Below are 20076 nucleotides of genomic sequence, written 5' to 3'. Positions count from 1 at the left end.
ATGAGATAGTTACCTGATTGCAGCAGGAGGGGCCAGGGCTGACACTGGGCCCCGTTGGGATTTGCTACGGGAAGAAGCCCATCTTGTTGGCCCAGACAGGCATATGTCTCCCAGCAGGTCTCAGCACAGATAGGATAATTCTCCACTGTAGTGACAGGGGTCAGAGCTGAGACTGGACCCTCTCAGGATTTGCTGTAGGGTAAAGGCTAGAAAGCCCAGTCTCATTGGCTCAGAGGGGCATGTGTCTTCCAGCAAGTCCCTGCACAGTCTAGTTAGTTCTCTGATTGCAGCTGGAGGGACCAGGTCTCACACTGGGTCCCCTCAGAATTTGCTGTGGGACAGAGGTTGGTGAACTCATCTGGGAGCCTCAGGCTGTGAGATATAGATGAGTCTCCCTCTGGGTCCTTGTGCAAGAGGCTGTGAGCAGGGACCTCAGCTGAGAGGGGGTGGATCAGAAAAACAGGGCAACTTTCAGGCTTACTGCTAAGATCGATGTCAGCAGGCAGACAAGCCTTTCCACCAAGGCACTAGTGTGCACTACTCCTTCTGGACCTCTCTGCAGATGGTTTTGGTTGCAGGCCCAAGGCCAAATATGGCTGTAGCCCAGGACCTTGGAAGCCTGCGGTGTTTCTAGCCTTGAACTGGGGAGCAAGCTTGGTGGATCAGCCACTTGGGTGTTGGTCTGTACCCTTAAAACAATCCTTCAATGTCTTGGGATCCACCAGGGTTTCGCAAACTCCTACCTGAATCTTGATGCTCCTGCGGAGAGACTTTTGACTGTAGGCGGGTGTAGAATTTTTGTGGTTGTGAGGGGACATGAGTGGGTTACCTTCTATTCCACCATCTTCTCTCTGCCTTTTTGCATTCTGAGAGTCTCTCCACTCAGTCTTCCATTTTATGAATTAGTTCTTCAACTGGGTCCATTCTTCTATCCAGCATATGTATGAGTTATTTTTGTTATAAATTTACATCTTTGTTAGTAGCTTTGCTTCCATAACAATCAGCTTTTGTTTCAGGAGTGAAACTTTTGAATTTCTCAGAGGATACTAATTATTCTATTTTGAAGTTTTTATAACTTTTATTAAATAAACTGTTTTTATTCAGGTGATAATTCTTCCCTTTTTTATATTGTTAATTTTCCTCAAATAGTAGGATATTCTTGATTGTTCAGTCTTTTTGTATAACAATCCTCAATCAGAAGCTTAAAATGCAGTAATTCCTGTGATTTTGGGGAGAGCAGGTTGCGCGTTCAGACAGTGTGCCCATCTTTCTAGAGGTGCTGTCGTTTTCTAGGGTTCATTGCTTAGCACTCACACTTGCAACCATGGCCCATCCCCCAGGGAATTCCTACTTTGTTCATTGCACAAAGCTTTCCCAAACTCCTTGCAGACCCTCATCACAGGAAAAGTTATTTATGCCATGTTCTTCCATCCCCTATTACTGTTTTCTTCATTTTCATGTGACTTATCTCATTATAATATCATTAACATGTAGAAGGTGTCGGTTAACTAGGGTAAAGGTGAGCAATGTCTGCACAGGATCTAGTCCCAGCAGATGCTATGCTGTGTTAGGTTGAACTCAGCTGTTAGACTCATCTCATTCTGACAGTCTCAAGAATGAAATCACTCTGCAGCCACCTCCTTATGACTATGTGCTGGTTGTTCTTGGTATCTCTTCTGAATTCACTTGCTCAACACATTCTGTTTCTACTAATATAAGAAATATTTCCAAATCCTCTGACAGAATGTCTTCTGTATGCATTTTTCTCTTCTAAGACAGTTGGTTAGCTTTCTGCTCAGTGTGGACTCCCCAGTAATTCTGAGGCTCGAAAGTGCTTATGTGTTTTAAAGTCAGATTGAAGGTCAGTGTGGCTGAAATACAGTGAATGAAGGAGAGAGTATCATGAAATGAGATTGAAGAAGTAGGCAGGGGCCCGATCATGCAGGACATCAGAGGACTAGATAAGCAGTTTGTATTTTATCCTAAGTGCAAAGGGACTTATTACCTGATGCATGTCACAGCCAGCTCCTCTTCCTAGTTAGCTTTGGGGCCGAGGACCAATGAGAACTCCCTCTAGGAGGTGCCCTGCTGCACACAGTGGATGGCAGACCTATATCCTGGGTGCTCTAGGCATCAATCAGTGCTCTCACCAACCTTCATTCTGTTTCTCTTCTGTTTCAGAGGTTGTGTTTTCATCTTACCCTGGATTTTCAACCTCAGAGGTAGGAACTGACTACTTTATATTTGTGTTCCTGAGTTAGAACATTAATTTTAATAGACAAAATCAAATAAAATAATGGAGCCATGAGAGTCATTTCTATAGATCAAACTGAGGAAGCCCATTCGTTGAATAGGTAGTTGCCAAGTACCTACCACGTACCAGGTCCTGTGCTGGCCACAGACAGGCATGTCTTGACCTTACCTGCCTAGTCTAACTTTCATTGTTCTCACATGCTGTTTAGCATAATGTAATAATGGCAGCTGCCTCAAGTGATAACATTGGCATTGAAGTGGGGCTGCTACCAGCAGCTCCCTAGTCCCCCAAAGCTGGAAAAGTCCTTGCCAGATACACCACTATCCAGGACCTAATCCTTGATGTCACAGGCTTAGACCTTTGATTTTCATCAGCACAGAAAATTGTTTTTTCTCTCACGGCAGATGCTTATGGAGACTGGTGCATGTAAACTAAATACTGATTTATTCATTTACAATAAATAGCATATCTCTTCATTTAGCCAACCTGCATCCTTGAGAGGCAGCTCAGTATACAACCTCCCCACAGATACAACTGTGTGAGAAATTCTGTCAGTTAACTATAGCTGCTTACCAAACCAACCCAATAACAATTCATTATTTTTCACCACTCACATTGAGTTGACGAAGTGATTCCACCAGCTTCACCAAGGCTCACTTATACAGCTGCATTTAGCTGGCAGGGTAGCTGCAGGCTGGGCTTAGGTACACAGCTGGCATGGCTTGGCATCTTCTCTCTTTGTGGTCTTTTCCTCCTGGGCTACATTGCAGTATGGTTTCATTACAGCATCAGGGTTTCAAGAAAGCAAGGGCGAATTGAAAAGTTCTGAAATTGAAATAGTGTCACTTCTCCACATTCTGTTGGTCAAAGCAAGTCAAAAGCCCCATATTATACTGCTGTACAATTCTGACGCTGACCCCTGAGTTTGTGCAGACCCCACAAGTTAAGCACAAAGCCCACAAGTGAGGGTAGTTCCCAAAAAGATTTCCCTCACTTCAGAGGCCAGCCACAAGTTTGGGAGTCCCCAGGCTATCCACACTTTGACCAACTGGTGATAAATTCAAGAGTTTCCACAACCCACTCAGGTTCAGTAATTTTCTAGAACAACTCATAAAACTCAGGAAAGGGTTAGACTTACAATCACAGTTTTACTATAATGCAGCAGTCCCCAACCTTTTTGGCCCCAGGGACCAGTTTTATGGAAGACAATTTTTCCATGGACTGGGGTGGGGTGGGTGGTTTTGGATGATTAAAGTGTATTACATTTATTATGTACTTTATTTCTGTTATTATTACATTGTAATATATAATGAAATAATTATACGACTCACTACAGTGTAGAATCAGTGGGAGCCTTGAGCTTGTTTTCGTGCAACTAGATGGTCCCATCTTGGGGTGATGGGAGACAGTAACAGATCATCAGGCATTAGATTCTCATAACGAGCGCACAACCTAGATCCCTCGCATGCCCAGTTCACAATAGGGTTTGTGCTCCTATGAGAATCTAATGCCAGTGCTGATCCGACAGGAGGTGCAGCTCAGGCAGTAATTTGAGCAATGGGGTGTGGCTATAAATACAGATAATGTTTTGCTCACTCACCCACTGCTCACTTCCTGCTGTGCGGCCCAGTTCCCAACAAGCCAGGGACTGGCACCGGTTTGTGGCCCGAGGGTTGGGGACCCCAGCTATAAGTGACACGAATCAGGACCAGCCAAATGAAAAGGCATATAAGGTGAGGTCTGAGAGCTTTCATGCCCTCTCCCTGTGGAATCAGGGCATGTCTCCCTCCCAGCACATTGATGTGCTCACCAACCAGGAAGCCCACCCACACCTCAGAGTCCAGAGCTTTTATTGGAGGCTCATTGGCCACCTCATTGAACTCAATTTCTAGTTCCTTATCCTCCCCAGGGGTCATGCTGGCACAAAGCCCCAACTGACTAGTCACATGATTAGTCTTTGTGGCATGGCCAGCCTCCATCCTGAGTCATCTCATTACCCTAAACTCAGGTGTGACTCAAGGGGTCCTGCATAACAAAGATATTCCTATCACTCAGAAAATTCCAAGAGTTTTAGAAGCTCAGTGCCAGGAACCTGGGACAAAGACCAGACAAATTGTTTCTTATGTAACAGCCAGTCTAATTTCAGGAGGGTAGACACATGGTCTCCACCTCTGAATGGGAGGAGCAGCAAGGTCACACTGCAAAAGGGCATGTATGTGGGATGGAGGGGCTTGTGGCCATTAAACAGTCTACCACACAAGTCAAAGATAATTTGTAGGATTGCTCAGTGCTCAGATCAGCTGACATCTGAAAATCTAGAAAGTGAGTTGGATAGTTGAGACTTTTAGTGGCCTTTCTCTATTAAAAGCAGATGCATCTCCCTCTAAGACAGGGCCCTCTCTGCCCCCATCAGGGCCAGTTATGCCTTTGGGTCAGGATACACCTCATCTTGACTCTCTGGCTTTTCCTTTTCTGTACTGCAGTATGACTTAACCCCTTCAGTTCACACAGCCTTGCTCCAAGTAGGGAATTACATAGTGGAGGAGACTGCCTTATCAGACCACCACCATGTTCCACTCTTGCGTCTCAGAGATTGCCTTGGGATCACTGGGAGAGGCAAGTCATCTGAGTTCCCAAACACAGTCGCTGGTTTTTGTTTTATTCTCACCCATGACTGACCTGTCCACTCATGTGGTTTTACAAGTTGACCCAGAAGGGTACAAAATACTTGGCTCAAAGTAAGTGCCCCACAAATGTTCACTGGAATGAACAAGCAAAATTTAAGTGACTTGCTCAAGATTCCATAGTGATTAATTAATTCAGCTTAAGATAGAATCTAGTTCATCTGAACCTAACCATTAGCCCAGCATCTACCCTTATAATATCCTGTGGTCCCATCAAACTCAGGAATCAGTGAGTGTACTGAGTTATGTATAGTTAAACCAACAATTACCTTTTTCTACTTGATCAAATATGTTGAACCTGGCAGTCTGGGTTGTATGAAAAGAACATGACTCTGCAAGGGATCCAGATGCAGCATGCCACATTTAGCCCCCACGGGCCAGCTGAAGTCATTTAGGACTGTTGTTTCATCCTCAAATGAAGACCCTCCACTCAAGGATGTGGGCTAGCCCATCAGAGCAGGTGTTCAAGGCTCAAGACACCTCCCTCTCCCTCTCCCCACTAGAAAAATTCCCCTTAAGAACACAAGCACCTTCCCCTTTGCCTTCTGGAGAAATTTTAGCCCAACTGTGTAGAAGGGCCAGTTCAGGTTAAGCTGCTGTAGGGCAGAGGGAGGGGGTGGGGACCAAGTACCTCTGATGTCTGCACCAGTGCTATATTATCCTGTGGCCTCAGAAAACTTGAAAATGGAACTTTGGGTGCTTGAGAATTAGCTCATCATGTAAGCTAATTCTCCTAAGAGAACTTGGAGCCAGAATTCTGGGCTGATGGTGACATCTACCCTTATGACCCTACATGTCTCTTTTGGCCAAGTCTCTCTAGGAAGGTCATTCATTCCACCCTGTTCCATTGAAAGGGTCTGTTGGCCCTTAGTGGCCTTATTTATTATCGGGCACTTTGATTTTGACTTTTCCTTCTTTCTAAGACAACCAAGATATGTTCACTTCCTCCCATATTCGAGATCCTTCCTGTGAAGTCACTGAAGGCCAGGAACCAGACGCTGGCCCCACCCTTCCCAGAGCTGAGATACCTTAGCCTGGCCTACAACAAGGTGACTTTCTGCTCCTCTCCTGTTTACTCAGGGGCACAGATGGGAGGGTGGGAAGCAAGTTGCTCTGGGCTAAAAACCAACCCTCCATTCAATTCCCTGCATTACAGGTACATGGGCTCAGGAATTCTCAGGGTGGGGAAAGTGGAAGGAGTTCAGGCCAAGGCAGGAGTCCATCTCTTCAGTCACAGATATTTATTTAGCACTTACCATGTGCCAGGCTCTGTGATGGCACTAGATATACAGCTGTGGAAAGAGACTTGGCCTCTGCCCTTTTGCAACTTATCACCTATAAGGAAGACAGGAAGACTGATATGGACAAATCCTCACAATACGAACATACTTAGTGTTATGAAGAAATTCACAGTGTTATGAAGTAAATGATGGAGGGGAGGTGTCTAACCTAATACTTGGGATCAAGGAAGGTTCTCAAGAAAGTGGTGTTTAAACTGAGATCTGAATCAGTGAGTTTAATCAGGTGAAGAGGGGTGAGTCAGGTGAGGGTAGAAATGTTGTAGCCTAAGGGGAACAGCAGATATAAAGTCTAAGGGACAGATTTAACATGTTTTTCCAATGTTCATGTCCTGTTTGGTTTTCCGTAAAATCCCACTAATTGAGCCCTACTCAAGTCTGAAATGCAGGAAACTTGTAAGATACTCTGCTTACATTCCTCTACAGCAAGCAGCTGATACAGCTAAACTCCCCAAGTGTTTTCTTCTAAGAGTTTTATTGTTTTAGCTCTTACATTTAGGTCTTAATTTCAACTTAATCTTTATATATAGTGTGAGACAGGCATCAGCTTCATTCTTTTGCATGTGGATATCCAGCTTTCTCAATACCACTTATTGAAAAGACTATTCTTTCCCCCATTTTTACACCCTTGCCGAAAATCAGTGGACCATAGATGTATCACAGGTCCCTCTTCTTGAAATTGGTAATTTATGTCTTTTATTGATCCAAAATAGTTAGACATTACCTCTTTTATTGACTTTTTCTTATTAAACTAGCTGCTGGTTTCACTGGATTTCTGTTTTCCATTTCATTGATTTCTGCTCATAACTTTATCTCTGGTTCTTAAAATGATTTTAATTTGCTCTTTTTCTCGCATCTTAGGCAGTATAATTTTAGTTAATTGATTTAGACCTTTCGTCTTTCTAATATAAGCATGTAAAGCTTTACATTTCTTCTCCAAGCACTGCTTTAGCTGAGTCCTACAAATTGTAATATATTTTCTTTTTATTTTCATTCAATTAAAATATTTTCACTTTTTCCTGTGATTTCTTCTTTGATCCACAGGTTATTTATAAGTTAGTTAATTTCCAAATATATGGGGCTCTTCTAGGTGTCTTGTATTTATTTCTAATTTATTTTGTGTGCAGATAACATAATCTATAAGATGTCATTCTTCTGAAATCTATTTAAACTTGTTTTATGATTCACCCTATGGTCAGTCTGTCTTGGTGAACATTCCATGTGCATTTCAAAAACTATGTATATTCTGCAGTTTTGGGGGTAAGTGTTCTATAAATATTAAGGTAAGGTGGTTGGTTGTGTCACTCAGATCTTCTCTGTACTGTTGTCTAGTTGTTCTATCAATCACTGAGAGCAGTGTGTTAAAATCTCCAGATGTGGTTGTGAATTTGCTTATTTCTCCCTTTAGTTCTATCAGCTTTTACTCCATGTATTTTGAAGTCTGCTATTGATGCAGATACATTTAGAATTGTTATAGCTACCTAATGTATGGATACTTTTATAAATTATGAGTTGCCTTTTTTTGCCTCTAATAATATTCCTTGTCTTGATGTCTATTTTGTTTGATTTAAATATAGCTACATAGCTTCCTTATACTTACTGTTTGCATGGTATATCTCTTTCTATCCATTTACTTGCAACCTGTTTATATCTTTGTAGTTAAGGTGTGTCTCTTTTAGACAGCATATAGCTGGTTTTTCCTAGGGTGCCAGAGTGTTTTTCTCAGTTGTCCTGCTTTATCCTCAGCTTTCATCCTTCCCTGAGTGCCTGCACCTCAGAGGAGTTTATCTCTACATGCTTGTTCCTCCCCCTAGCAGTAGACTGCTTTTGCTTGCTACTTAGTGCTTGCTAAGTAACAAGTGGTGGTAGGGGCCAAAGGGAGGCTCTAGCCCCAGTCTTAGGCAGCCCTGGGACCAACCCTGTGTCTCAAGGATGGGCTTTTCTCAGTGGTCCTACCCCTCCCCAGCAGTAGGAGACCTCTAATGTACTAGGCCCAGGTTGGTTTCCTGCTCCAACCACAGGAGTAGTGGGTTTTAATTTTTTCCCTACCCAAGATGCAGTGCCCCAAGCTGACAGGGTTTGCTGATCTTCCTCAGCAACTGAAGGCTTTTGTTAACTATGGAGAAGGGTTGGTAAGGCCCCCTGCCTTTTTGTGGTGAGAGCTATCTCCTCTTCCAGGCTCACACCACTGAGGAAGGCTGTCATCAATCTCTCTCCTGCCTCCAATCTTTCTCACACTAGTGAGTGTGAACTCCCTGGATGTCTGCAGCTTAAAGGGGTTTACTCTAGGCCACGCTTGGTCTTTATAAATTCACTAAAATTTTTACCCGATTTCTTCTTAAGTGCCTGTGTGGCACTTGCATCTGCCACATTCTGCCACAGGCAGGCCAGTGTCTGTGTCCCATCTCTCCTTGGAGGTGCCAGTATTTCCTTAGATTTCAGGCTACATGATTGTCCTGGGATGTTAGCTCTCTATTGGACTCAAGAAAAGTTATGATTTTATAGATTATTCAGTATTTTTCTTAAGGTTGGAGCAGCACTCTTTCCATTTTTCTATGTTTGCACCTGAGTTTTTAAATGGTATTTTACTTTATGATAGTTACCACCTAACGTATTATATCTTTTTGTCTATTGTCACATATCTGTTACCAGAATGTGCTTTTGTTTTTTAGCACTAGGACTTTGTTTTGCTTACATCTTATATGCTCATCTAGAATATTACCTGATACATGATAGGTGCTCAATAAGTTTGTTAGATGAATGAATGATTTTTGTTGTTGTTGTTACTGTTGTTCAGACGGAGTCTCGCTCTGTCGCCCAGGCTGGAGTGCAGTGGTGCGATCTTGGCTCACTGCAGCCTCCGCCTCCTGGGTTCAAGTAATTCTCCTGCCTCAGCCTCCCAAGTAGCTGGAATTACAGGCACCCGCTACCACGCCTGGCTAATTTTTGTTTTTTATCAGAGACAGGGTTTCACCATATTGGCCAGGCTGGTCTTGAACTCCTGACCTCGTGATCCACCTGCCTCAGCCTCCCAAAGTGCTAGGATTATAGGCGTGAGCCACCACGCCCAGCCCCATGAATGATGTTTTAATCATGTCAGATAATACAGCTGTGTTGAAATTAATATTCAATTTATTAAAGTTACAAACTTCAAAATAAATTCTGCCTTTAAACAGAATTTATACATCTAGAATATTCATCAGAAAATCACTCAGAATATTCACTAGAAATTGTTGTGTCAAAAGTAAAATAATCACTTTCACTTGGTCTTTAATACTTAGTTCCTAAATGTGACAGATTGTTACACTCTCCTTAACCCAATGAGATTGAGAAGAAATTTAAAGTTATCATTAGAACCTGAATGCATCTCCAGAACATTCAGCTCACCCGAGAGGGAACAGGCTAGCCCCATGGCCAGATTTCCACGTGCTGTGTCAGCCAGAATCCTAAGCCCATATCCTTTCAGCTGGGCTTAATTTCACAGAAAATATGACACACATGACCTGAGTATCATTCAATTTTTTATCAATTCTTAATTGTAATTTTCTTCAACTTTTTAATCACCTGGTTTGGGTGAATGTAATTTTGCTCCTGATAAGATTAAATTCTGCATCTCCCATTCTTTAGTGATTGTCTCTTGACCCCTTGATTTGCACACACGAGACTACACCCACTTTGACCACCATTATAGTCATTTATCAAAACATATTGGGCACCTTTTTAGGTTCGTCCTGTATCTCTGAAGTCTAGATAATGGCAGCAGAACTTTATATTTTACTCTGTTGCAACTACTTAACTCTGCCCTTGTAGGACAAAAGACAATATGGCAACAAATGAGAAAGGTAGTATTTTTTTTCTTTTTTCTTATTTTTGAGACAGAATCTCTGTTGCCCAGGCTGGAGTGCAGTGGCATGATCTTGGCTCACTGCAATCTCCACCTCCTGGGTTCAAGTGATTCTTCTGCCTCAGCCTCCCGAGGAGCTGGGATTACAGGCACCCACCAGCACACTCGGCTAATTTTTGTGGGTTTTTGGTGGTGGTGGTGGTGGTGGTTGTTGTTTTGTATTTTTTTTTTAGTAGAGATGGGGTTTCACCATATTGGCCAGGCTGGTCTCAAACTCTTGACCTTGTGATCCACTTGCCTCAGCCTCCCAAAGCGTTGGGATTACAGGTGTGAGCCACCGCGCCCTGCTAGAGAAAGGTAGTATTCTAATGAAACTTCAGTAAATGGATCATGGGCTAGATTTGGGCCATGGGCCCAATCCTGGTTTTGGTACAGCCTGTTTGCTAAGAGTGGTTTTTACATTTTTTAATGATTGAAAAAAATCAAAACAAGGATAAAATTTCATGACACGTTAAAATTATATGAAATTCAGATTTCAGGGTCCATAAATAAAATTGTATTGGAAAAAAGCCACCATACCTATTTATGAATTGTCTATGGCTGATTTTGTACAACAATAGTAAAACTGAATAGCTACAACAGAAACCATATGGTCTGCAAAGCCTGAAACACTTATTATATGGTCTTTGACAGAAAAGGTTTGCTGATCCCTGGTCTAGAAGATCAAATGTTAAAAGTCCCTCAAGTCCTACTCCTAGTTTCTTTTCTCTCACTCCCTACTGTCTCCCTAGGGATGACTTCAGATACCCATTGGCCCATGAACAGTGACTTACAAATTTCTAACTCTAATGCAGATCTCTCCTCTGTATTCCAGACCAGTGTATCCAACTGCCTATTTGACATTTCTACCTGGAGGCCTCAAAGGTACCGCCAACATACACATACCCAAAGCAAACTGATAAATTTTTTCTTCAAATTGTATGTTCTTTCATTGTCCCCTTAGTGAATAGCTTCATCTTCCATCCAGTTACTCAAGGCAAAAACCAGTTGTCACCTTTGATACTTCTCTCTTTTGCACCTCCCCATCCTCCGCCCCCCCAGTATCTACATCATCACCAAATCTTGTCAAATTTAGGTCCTCATATTTCTAAAATCCATCTAATGAGTTCCCCAAGGACCCAAATCTTAAACTACCTTTTGTTTGGCCCCTACTTGCATTTCCAGCCCATTTTGCACCAGGTGCCCTCTTTCTCTCTGCTTTTAGTCACACTAGCCTTCTTTAAACTCTTCCAGCAGGCTATGAGGCCTTTCACACATTTTTCTCTTTGTATAGAACACTTCCTTTCTGCATTAAAGACTACTGCAACAAACTTAAACATCTTAATCACTTAACACAATAAAAGTGTATTTGCTTTTACAAAGTCCATCTTGGATATTCCTGGTTGGCAGGTGGCCTTCCACATGATCATTCAGAGACCCAGATCCCCTCTGGCTATGTTCTGTCATCTCATAGGGTCTTAACACTACTCAACTGGATCCTATGTATCCTGTTAGATGGTCAAGCAGGGGGACTGTAAAGGGAGGAAAGTAGAGGAGGTACAGGAGGGTACAGACTGTGCATAGAAGTAGCATTTACTACTTCCACCCAAGTTGCATTGGCTAGAATTGGGTCATGTGACCACGTGTAGCTGCCTGGGAGGCTAGGAGATAAAATCCGTGTGCTAGAGGTAGAGAAATGGTTTTGGTTAATACAGAGGTTTCTCTACCACACACTCTATGCCTCACTGCATTCACTAATTACCTCCTCCCCCTCCTTCAGACCTCAGAGACACCTCTTACCTCTCTGACTAGGTCAGATGACCCTGGTACTTCATGCACCTCTCTTGTGACACTTATCACATTGTAAATCTATTCTCCTGTGTTACTGTTTCTCCAATGCTTGTTTCCCACTAGACAGTGGCTCTGAGGGCAGAAATTGTGTCTGTTTTGCTCATTCCCAACAAAGTGCTTGGCACATGGTAGGTATTCAGTAAATATTTGTTGGTTGAATGAATAAAAATGAAAGAAGCTAGTTGCTCAGTGGAAATCTAGTGCTATCCAGTAAGGCTGCAGAGGAAGCTAAACTGAAGTGCCCTCCCTCTTCCAGCCCTTGGACTTTAGTACCTTCATGGGGTCCTACATCTGACCCAATACCTTTCAGTGTATCCAGGGGTCTGATTGGCCACTGCCCGACTCCTGACCCCTTCGATCCTGATGTCCCTGATATTTTTCCATTGCTAACAGATACTCTCGCCAAGATGGTCCAGCTTTTCCAGGCAGTCTGCTCAACAAAGCTTGTATATTTTTTGCCCTTCAGAGGCTGGCTTGGCCAATAAGCCACCACTTGCAGCCTGGCTTCACAGGGCATTCTCTGTGTCCCAGACAGCCATGAGGTCTCTCTTAACACTGGCTCTACTTATCCCTTAGATGTGTGGGTCCTCCTTTCCCCCTATCCATCCCCAAATAAGTGCCCAGGACTGGCCTCAGTGAAAGAGCCATCAGAAGCGTGTAGAGGTTTGTGTTGAGGAAGATGAAGTGTCAAATTGTATCCTGAAGTTAAAGTCAATGCCCTGCCAACCTTCCAGAATCTTTATGAGATAAAGAGTTTGTTCTTACGACAAATGTGTTTGTTCTTATTATTTTGCCACCAGCTTCCCTAATATTTGATATAGGCTACATATCCAGCATGGAAAAAAGAGGAAAAACTCTTAGCTCTTAAACACGCAACAGTGATGGTGGAATTTCAGACAGGAGGGGCAAGGTACTCTGTGCACGAGTAGGTATTATTGCAGGGTCAAGGCATCACCCAGCAGCAAGTCCCATCCACAGCAGCATGTCTTACCCAATACCACCCCCAATCCTAGCAAGCATTGTAGCCCTGCAGTGAGGGGCCTAGACATACCTAGGTAGAGGTGAGGGGTGGTGTCAACCTGAGAGTCTCTCCTACATTCATTACAGATCGCAAAAGAGGATGCTGTCCTACCAGTAGCTCTCTTCCCATCTCTCTGCGAGTTCGTCTTTCATAACAACCCTCTGGTGGCCCATACACGAGGTATGGTGCCCACAAACCTGCCCCCTCTCAACCCAGTGCCCAAGGAGCAGTGTGGCACCCTCATCCCCACCTCATCAATGCCAAGCCCTGGGATCTACTCTGTGTCGGGGTGGACAAGTTTCATGGTACCTTGAGGAATGGAGGAAATAGCTCTGTACCAGCTCTTCCTGACAGTAACCCTGTGAGGCAGGCATTATTGTCCCCACGGACAGTGGTAGAGACTGAGGCTCAGGGAGGTTCATGATCTGCCCAAGGTCACACAGCAAGAAAGAGTCTGAGTTGGGAATGGAATATGGAATTCTTTAAATCCTGTATGAGCTCTTTTGAACCACACTCTGCTTTGTGGAACAGTTCTGTCATGACCTCATTTCCCAATTCCCAGTTGCAGAGGGGTGCAGCCCCAACTGCAGGAGCCTCTCTTCCCAGAGCACACTGAATGGGGTGGTCAGCAGTGGAGCCACTGTGTAAGATACAGGAGCGGGAGGCATTTTAGAGTCCTGGGCCCTGGAGTGACACCAGTGAAGTTCTGATCATCACTCCACACTATCTTTATTATCTTGGACAAATTCCTTAGCCTCTCTGTGCCTCAGTTTCCTTGCCTATTGAATGGGAATAATGAGGTACCTACCTCCTAGGGTTGAGAATAACTTTCATTAATACGTGTAAAGCAATTTGAATAGTGCCTGGCACATAGTAAGCCCCAGTACAGATTTTAGCTAATAGTAATCTTATTTTCCCATCATGGCACCAGGGGTCCCTCCACTGCTGAAGAGCTTCCTCCAGGAGCGACTGGGAATCCACTTAATTCGAAGGAAGATAGTAAAACCTAAGTATCATGTTTTGATGTCTCGGAAGGAATCACGGAAGGTAGGGCTTCCAAGGCAGGACTCTGACCCCCAGGAAGAGTGCAGCCTATTATAATGTATGCAAACCAACCTGGCTGTAGAGCTGCTCACTCCACAGTGCCTGGAATCTCTCCATTAGGTTCAGCATTGCCTTCTCCTTTCCTTGCTTTGGGAAGAGCATTGGATGAAACAACAGATATGAAAATATATTTTGAACTCCCAAAACTCTTACCAATGAAAGTTATAGTCACCTACAGTAATTGAGAATGGCTATGGGCCAGGCGTAGTGGCTCAGCCTCTAATCCCAGCACTTTGGAGGCCAAGGCGAGAGGATCGCTTGAGGGCAGGAGTTTGAGACCAGCCTGGGTGAGACTCTGTATCTACAAAAAAAAAAAAAAAGAATAGGTAAGGCAGGACCAGAATACATCTCCTGCCTGAATCTTAAGGAAGTGTTTCCTTATGTTGAGAGAAGTCTGCTTCCTTTGCCATAGAGTAACTGAAATCCCTCTTTCATCTGAAGAATTTCAGAAATTTCTGTGAAATGCTCCTCCCTCCTGAACTTTAGTCTTTCTACAGCCAAAAGGTGGGCTGAGCATTGCTGATCCCAAAAGTTAAATACAGATATTTCCTTGCCACCCCCTCTGCAGCCCGCCTCTGTCCAGCCAGGCTCTTGCCTGACGTCCTCAGAGGACTGGACAAGCATTTGAAGTCAGAAATGGAAATTCCAAGGTTTCCATCATCTTCCTCCTTGTCTGTTACCTCCTCTTAAGGATCTGCCCCATCGTTTCCCATCAGCCAGCTAGGGAGGGGCAGAATCGTCTCTCTCCTTTACAGAGCCCCATGCCCAGGACTCTGCAGAGCTCTTGGGTATATGCTATCCCATAATCCTCACAGTAGATGAAGCAACAGACTCAGAGAGGTGAACTGACTTGTTAAAAGTTAGTGTGGGTCCTAGGGGACCCCTCACACCTCCTCCCATCAAAGGTTCTGACTAACCTTTGAGCTAAATGAGTTAAATAAACACAGATGCCAGTGGCCAAATGAGAAACAATCAATGCTTTGTTAATGTAGGCAAACACCCTCTATCCTGGACTGAAGAATGTGGCTTAGTCCTGATTCAGACTGGGGATGCCTGCATGTCCTCATTGTGCATACAGAGATGGGGCTAGAAATGCAGATTAGACCCCTGGGGTTACATGGACAAAGGCTGCAGCCCCTCCCCTCACACCTAGGCATGGACAGACAAGAGGAAAATGGAGAACCTGCCAGAGCAGGCCTGTAGCCAAGAAGCTGTGTGAGCCCTTTGATGTGAGGACACAAATGGAAGATAAAATAGCCTGGTCTCATTGATGAGCAGTAATCCAGCCCACGACTGAAGCAGGGCCCAGTGACTCAACCTCTGGCCAGTTGGGTTACCCATTCCTCCCTTGGGAAGGGGTGGGGAAAGTAGTGGTGGGATAGAGAAAGAGCATTTCCTCTAGCACATCTCTCTCACAGAGCCATGAGAGGGAAGGGGAACTGTCCCTTCCCGCCAGCTGCCAAGTGATGGCGCTTGGTGTTTTAGATGCTGAGGTGCGGTGCTGTGTCCGTGCCCTGTGCCTTGTGGCATGGATTCAGACAAAGACTCTGGGTCCCTCAGAGTCTAAACACTGAAGTTCCACATATTTTCCAAAAGGAAATACATTTTTTTAAAGTAACATATTTTATAAAAGCCATCCTTCGCCCTCCTTAGTCCGTTAGGTACATTTGCACACACCATTTCATTTGGTGGAACTCTGTGAGAGCGGCACAAGGAGGAAATGGGAGCTCAAAGGATAGACCTGTATTCCAGCCTGTATTTTTCTAACTACAGTGCTTGGAATCTTTCCACTACACAACTTACATCTCTCAGTAAAAGTACAGGTATAAGTGAACCAAATACCTCTGACAAAGAGTGAAAACAATCCGCTATGTAAAGGGGGAGAGGGAAAGAACTAAGCCCAGCTGAGGGCACATGGACACCTGGCAGCTGAGGCTGAGGAGGAGGGGGAGAATGGTTACAGGCTTTTACTAATTAAGGGAATTATTTTCTTGGTCCTGAACCTTCAGAAAGATGTATCTTTAGGATCTTTATATAGGGTAGAGGGACCAGCATCCTGAAAGGGGCCTGGTGTTGCCATCTTCCAGAAAATACAGGACCACTCCCCAACACCCTCTCCTCGGAGTCCCTGGGGAAAGCCATAGGCACCATGTTAAACCCTCATCTGAAGAGTGAGACTACTGAGGGCCAGAGTGACGTATGGTCAGGGATGCAGCATGAAGCCTGGAGCCCAGGACTGGAATTACATCGTCCAGGCACTACCACCAAATCACTCTGGGACTTGGACAGGTCATTTTACCTCTCTAAGCCTCTGTTTCCTCATCTATAAAATTGGGGATGATGATTCATTGGGTAGTTTCAAGGTAGAAATAAAACAACTTACATCATGCATGGGGCACATCATAGATGCCCACCAAGTATGATTTCCCTTTCCACCTCCCCCTCAGTCCGTACCCAGCACTCCGGCTGCTATACAAGTGGCCTTAGGCTGGTGAGGCCCAGGAGGAGAGAATCCTAATTAGGAAGCAAATTCATTCCAGCCCTTCTCCATGACAGGTGAAAACCGAAATCCCAAAGGTGCCAAAGCAGCCTCTGGTGCTCCATCACCCACGCGTGACTACAGTTAAGTCTCCCTCAAAGGATATGCTAGAGGCAGAGCTGGCTGAAGATCTGCCCACTACCAAAAGCACTTCTGTGGAGTCAGAGATGCCCACTGAGAGCCTGGAAGGCCTTTCCCTGTCTCGGCGGATCTTCGTGCCACTGCCTCCCATCTGCTCCGACTCCACTGTGCATAGTGTAGAGACCCTGTCCCACCTGAGTGACACAGCTGTCCACCTCAGCCCAGAGCGCCCATCAGATGAGGACTCCAAGAGCACAGAGTCCATCTTCCTGACCCAGGTACCTGTATCCAGCTGCCCCTGCCCACTTGTTGCTATCTCCCACAGGTTCCTGTGCAGCCCTTAGGCTCGACTGCTGTGGACAGCTAGGAGCAACAAGCACATGGCAGGTCTGGAAACAAGAAGTCAGCACCCTTGGCAGAGCTTGCAAGTCTCTTCTGGGATATCTCTGGTCTGAGGCCACTGATAGGGACACCCATGGGGACAAGTCATGATTCTGCGGCACAGACAAGATCTGGGGTCTGACTGGGGTGTGATTCCAACTAGTTTTTCAGAGGGGTTTGCTGCTGCCTGTACCTCTCTGCTTCAGGTCTCCTCACTTTTGATGCTGCCTGTGGATCCTGGGAACATAGATCAGATGCAGGTCGTGCCCTTGAGGTGCTCTCAGTATAATGGGGAACAGAGACAGGAACAACTCATGCAATCAGTGCTGAGACTGAGGGAATCCTAGAGGCTAGGAGCCTGGAGGAAGGAGAGATGCCTCTGCCCCAGCCCAGGAGGGCTTCCTGGAAGAGGCTCAGCTGAGATTTACAGGCTGAGTAGGAATTAAAAAGGTGAAGATATAGCAGCAAGGGCATTCTGGACAGAGGAAACAGCATGAAACAGGATAGAGGAAGGAAATTAAAATGGTACATGCAGAAACCACAAATGTTTAGTGTCAGTGCAGCAGAAGGGTGGCATGTGGCAAAGGGTAATATAAGACTAGAAGAGTTGGCAGGGCCCCCTTGAACTTTATTACTGTACCATCCCTCTCCCAGATCTCCCTGCCTGCAGTCTTGCCCTCCAATCTGCTCACTGCCAGATCTTTCCAGGATGTACATCCATCCATTCATGGAGGTCTAACTCTCCATCTATTTCTTTTTCCACAGATGACTTATAGTGACATATAAATTTATACAGTATAAAAGTATCTTAAAGAAGTATCTCAGAACCTTTTTGGAGCAATGCAGAATATAAATAAGCATTTTAAAAGAAACAATTTGAGAGAGTTAGATGAAAAGAAAATATGGACAGGAAAGGAAATAGTACAAGGGTAATTCTGTCACTCAAAAAGGCACATCATGCACTGCTGCTATTATAATAAAGATGTTTTGACAAAATGCAGTTCTGAGCTAGCGGCCAAAGCAATACAGTCAATTATGAGTCACCATGTTTTCAGAAAAAAAAAAAAAAATCTTTTTTTTTTCTGGCCTAATTGTCCTGGCTATAACCTTTAATACAGTGATGAACAGAAGTGGTGAGAGCAGACTTCCTTGTCTTGTGCCTGTTCTTAAGGGGAAAGCATTCAGTCTTTCACCATTAATTATGATATTAGGTGAGGGTTTTCCATAGATGCTCTTTATCTGGTTGAGGAAGTTACTTTCTATTCCTAGTTTGAGTGTTTTTTAATCATGACAGAGTGGGCTTTTCCTATGTCTATTGAGATGATCATATGGTTTTGATATATTACATTAATTGATTTCCAGATGTTAAACCAACCTTTCATTCCTAGGATAAATCTCACTTGGTCATAGTATATAATCCCTTTTACTTGTTGAATTCAGTTTGCTAATATTTTTTGAGAATGTTTGCATTTATATTCATAAGTGATACTGCTTTGTATTTTTCCTTTCTTGTAATGTCTTTCTCTAGTTTAGATTCCAGGGTAATACTAACCTCAGAGAATAAGCCTCTTTTAATTTTTGGAAGAGTTTGTGAAGTATTGGTGTTAATTCTTTTTTAAATGTTTGGTAGAATTCACCAGTGAAACCATCTGGTCCTTGGCTTTTCTTTGTGGGAAGTTTAAAAATTGCTAATTCAGCTTTTTTGCTTGTTATAGGTCATATATATGTATACACATACGTGTGTATATATAATATATACTCACAAATACACACACACACGTATATACATGATGGGGTCTCACGATATTGCCCAGGCCGTAGTGCAATGGCTGTTCACAGGTACCATCCCACTACTCATCAGGATGCGAGTTTTGACCTGCTCCATTTTCTACCTAGGCAAGTTCATCTCTCCTTAGGCAACCTGGTGGTCTCCCACTCCTGGGAGGTCACCATATTGATGCCATAGTGTGGACACTCGAGCATAATGCACTACAGCCCAGAGCTCCCGAGCTCAAGGAGTCCTCCCATCTCAGCCTCCTGAGTAGCTAGGACTACAGGCATGTGCCACCCCACCTGGTGAGTAATTTTAATAAATACATCCCTACATGACATACAGATTTCTTATAAAGCCATTAGGATAGGCTAAAATCCTCCATGGTTTGCCATCAGAGTGAGGATAAAGAAAATACAAAATAAAATGCACCCTCAGCTCGGCATATAATGGTCCTTACTGATCTGGGTCCTGCTTACCACTGCAGTTACCTGTCTCTTCACTTTGTACTTAACTGTACCAATCTTTAGTTCCCCCAAAATGCACCTTGATGTTTCTTACCTCTGCATCTTTGCTCATGCTGTTCCTTGTCTGAAACAATCATTCTTTCTCATCATTTGCAGTCCACACCTCTCCCCATTGCTCCGTAGGGATGGCTCTCCTGGCTCTTCAAGACTTAGCTCAGGCTAAGGCATTCCTCCAGTGGAGGTTCTTGGCTAGGTTGGGGCTTCCTCTGGGATCACCCAAAACCACTGTATTCCCTCTGTTAAAGCATTTATCAATTGTCTATTTTTATGTCTGCCTCCTTCCATCCCAGTCTTGGTCTTACCCTTGCCCTTAACAGGGCCCAGCAGAGACCAGCAGAGATGATGCTCCGAATGTTCATGGAATGAATGAATGAATGAATGACAAATGAATGCATTTTCTTCCTGGGCACAGGTGAGTGAACTGCCTTCCTCTGCCATCCATAAGGATGATTTAGAGTTGAAGGAGAAAGACCAAAAGAAACCACCAGCGGCACCCAGAGAGGTGAAAGGGACTCGGAGGAAGCTCCCAACTGCCTCCCTTCCCAGCAAGTACCACGGCTATGAAGAACTGCTGACAGCCAAGCCTGATCCAGCCTTCATTGAGCCAAAGGGTATGTGAGGGCATATCCTTGCTCTAGGGCAAGAGGGCATCTCCACAATCCAGAGCAAGTCAGGGTCAAGC

At 44.3% G+C, this 20076-nt stretch overlaps 2 protein-coding genes across 17 annotated transcripts in view; one reads left to right on the top strand and one right to left on the bottom strand.

The window, feature by feature from the left end:
* Positions 1-20076, bottom strand: part of RNF169 (ring finger protein 169) — a 133595-nt gene that overhangs the window by 13686 nt on the left and 99833 nt on the right. For 3 of the 4 annotated variants that reach the window (XR_010121343.1, XR_010121344.1, XR_010121345.1), the window contains exons 8-10: positions 14108-14396; positions 6195-6273; positions 2869-3079 (exon numbers count right to left, since the gene is read on the bottom strand). The gene's annotated coding sequence lies outside the window, so the exon portion shown is untranslated. The remainder of the gene's footprint in view (positions 1-2868; positions 3080-6194; positions 6274-14107; positions 14397-20076) is intronic. The other variant, XR_010121342.1, reaches the window with a different exon arrangement.
* XRRA1 (X-ray radiation resistance associated 1) overlaps positions 1-20076 on the top strand; it is a 108417-nt gene that overhangs the window by 85357 nt on the left and 2984 nt on the right. For 5 of the 13 annotated variants that reach the window (XM_063641343.1, XM_055282931.2, XM_055282933.2 and 2 more), the window contains 6 exons: positions 2182-2222; positions 5862-5987; positions 13078-13171; positions 13923-14038; positions 16652-16993; positions 19807-20005. In XM_063641343.1, the coding sequence (XP_063497413.1) occupies positions 2182-2222; positions 5862-5987; positions 13078-13171; positions 13923-14038; positions 16652-16993; positions 19807-20005 (918 nt within the window). The remainder of the gene's footprint in view (positions 1-2181; positions 2223-5861; positions 5988-13077; positions 13172-13922; positions 14039-16651; positions 16994-19806; positions 20006-20076) is intronic. The other 8 variants (XM_055282939.2, XM_063641344.1, XM_055282935.2 and 5 more) reach the window with 5 other exon arrangements.

This window comes from Symphalangus syndactylus, chromosome 6 (assembly GCF_028878055.3).
Source record: "Symphalangus syndactylus isolate Jambi chromosome 6, NHGRI_mSymSyn1-v2.1_pri, whole genome shotgun sequence".
Taxonomy (NCBI): Eukaryota; Metazoa; Chordata; class Mammalia; order Primates; family Hylobatidae; genus Symphalangus; species Symphalangus syndactylus.
Note: the sequence above shows the minus strand (reverse complement) of the source record. Positions and strands in the feature narration are given on the sequence as shown.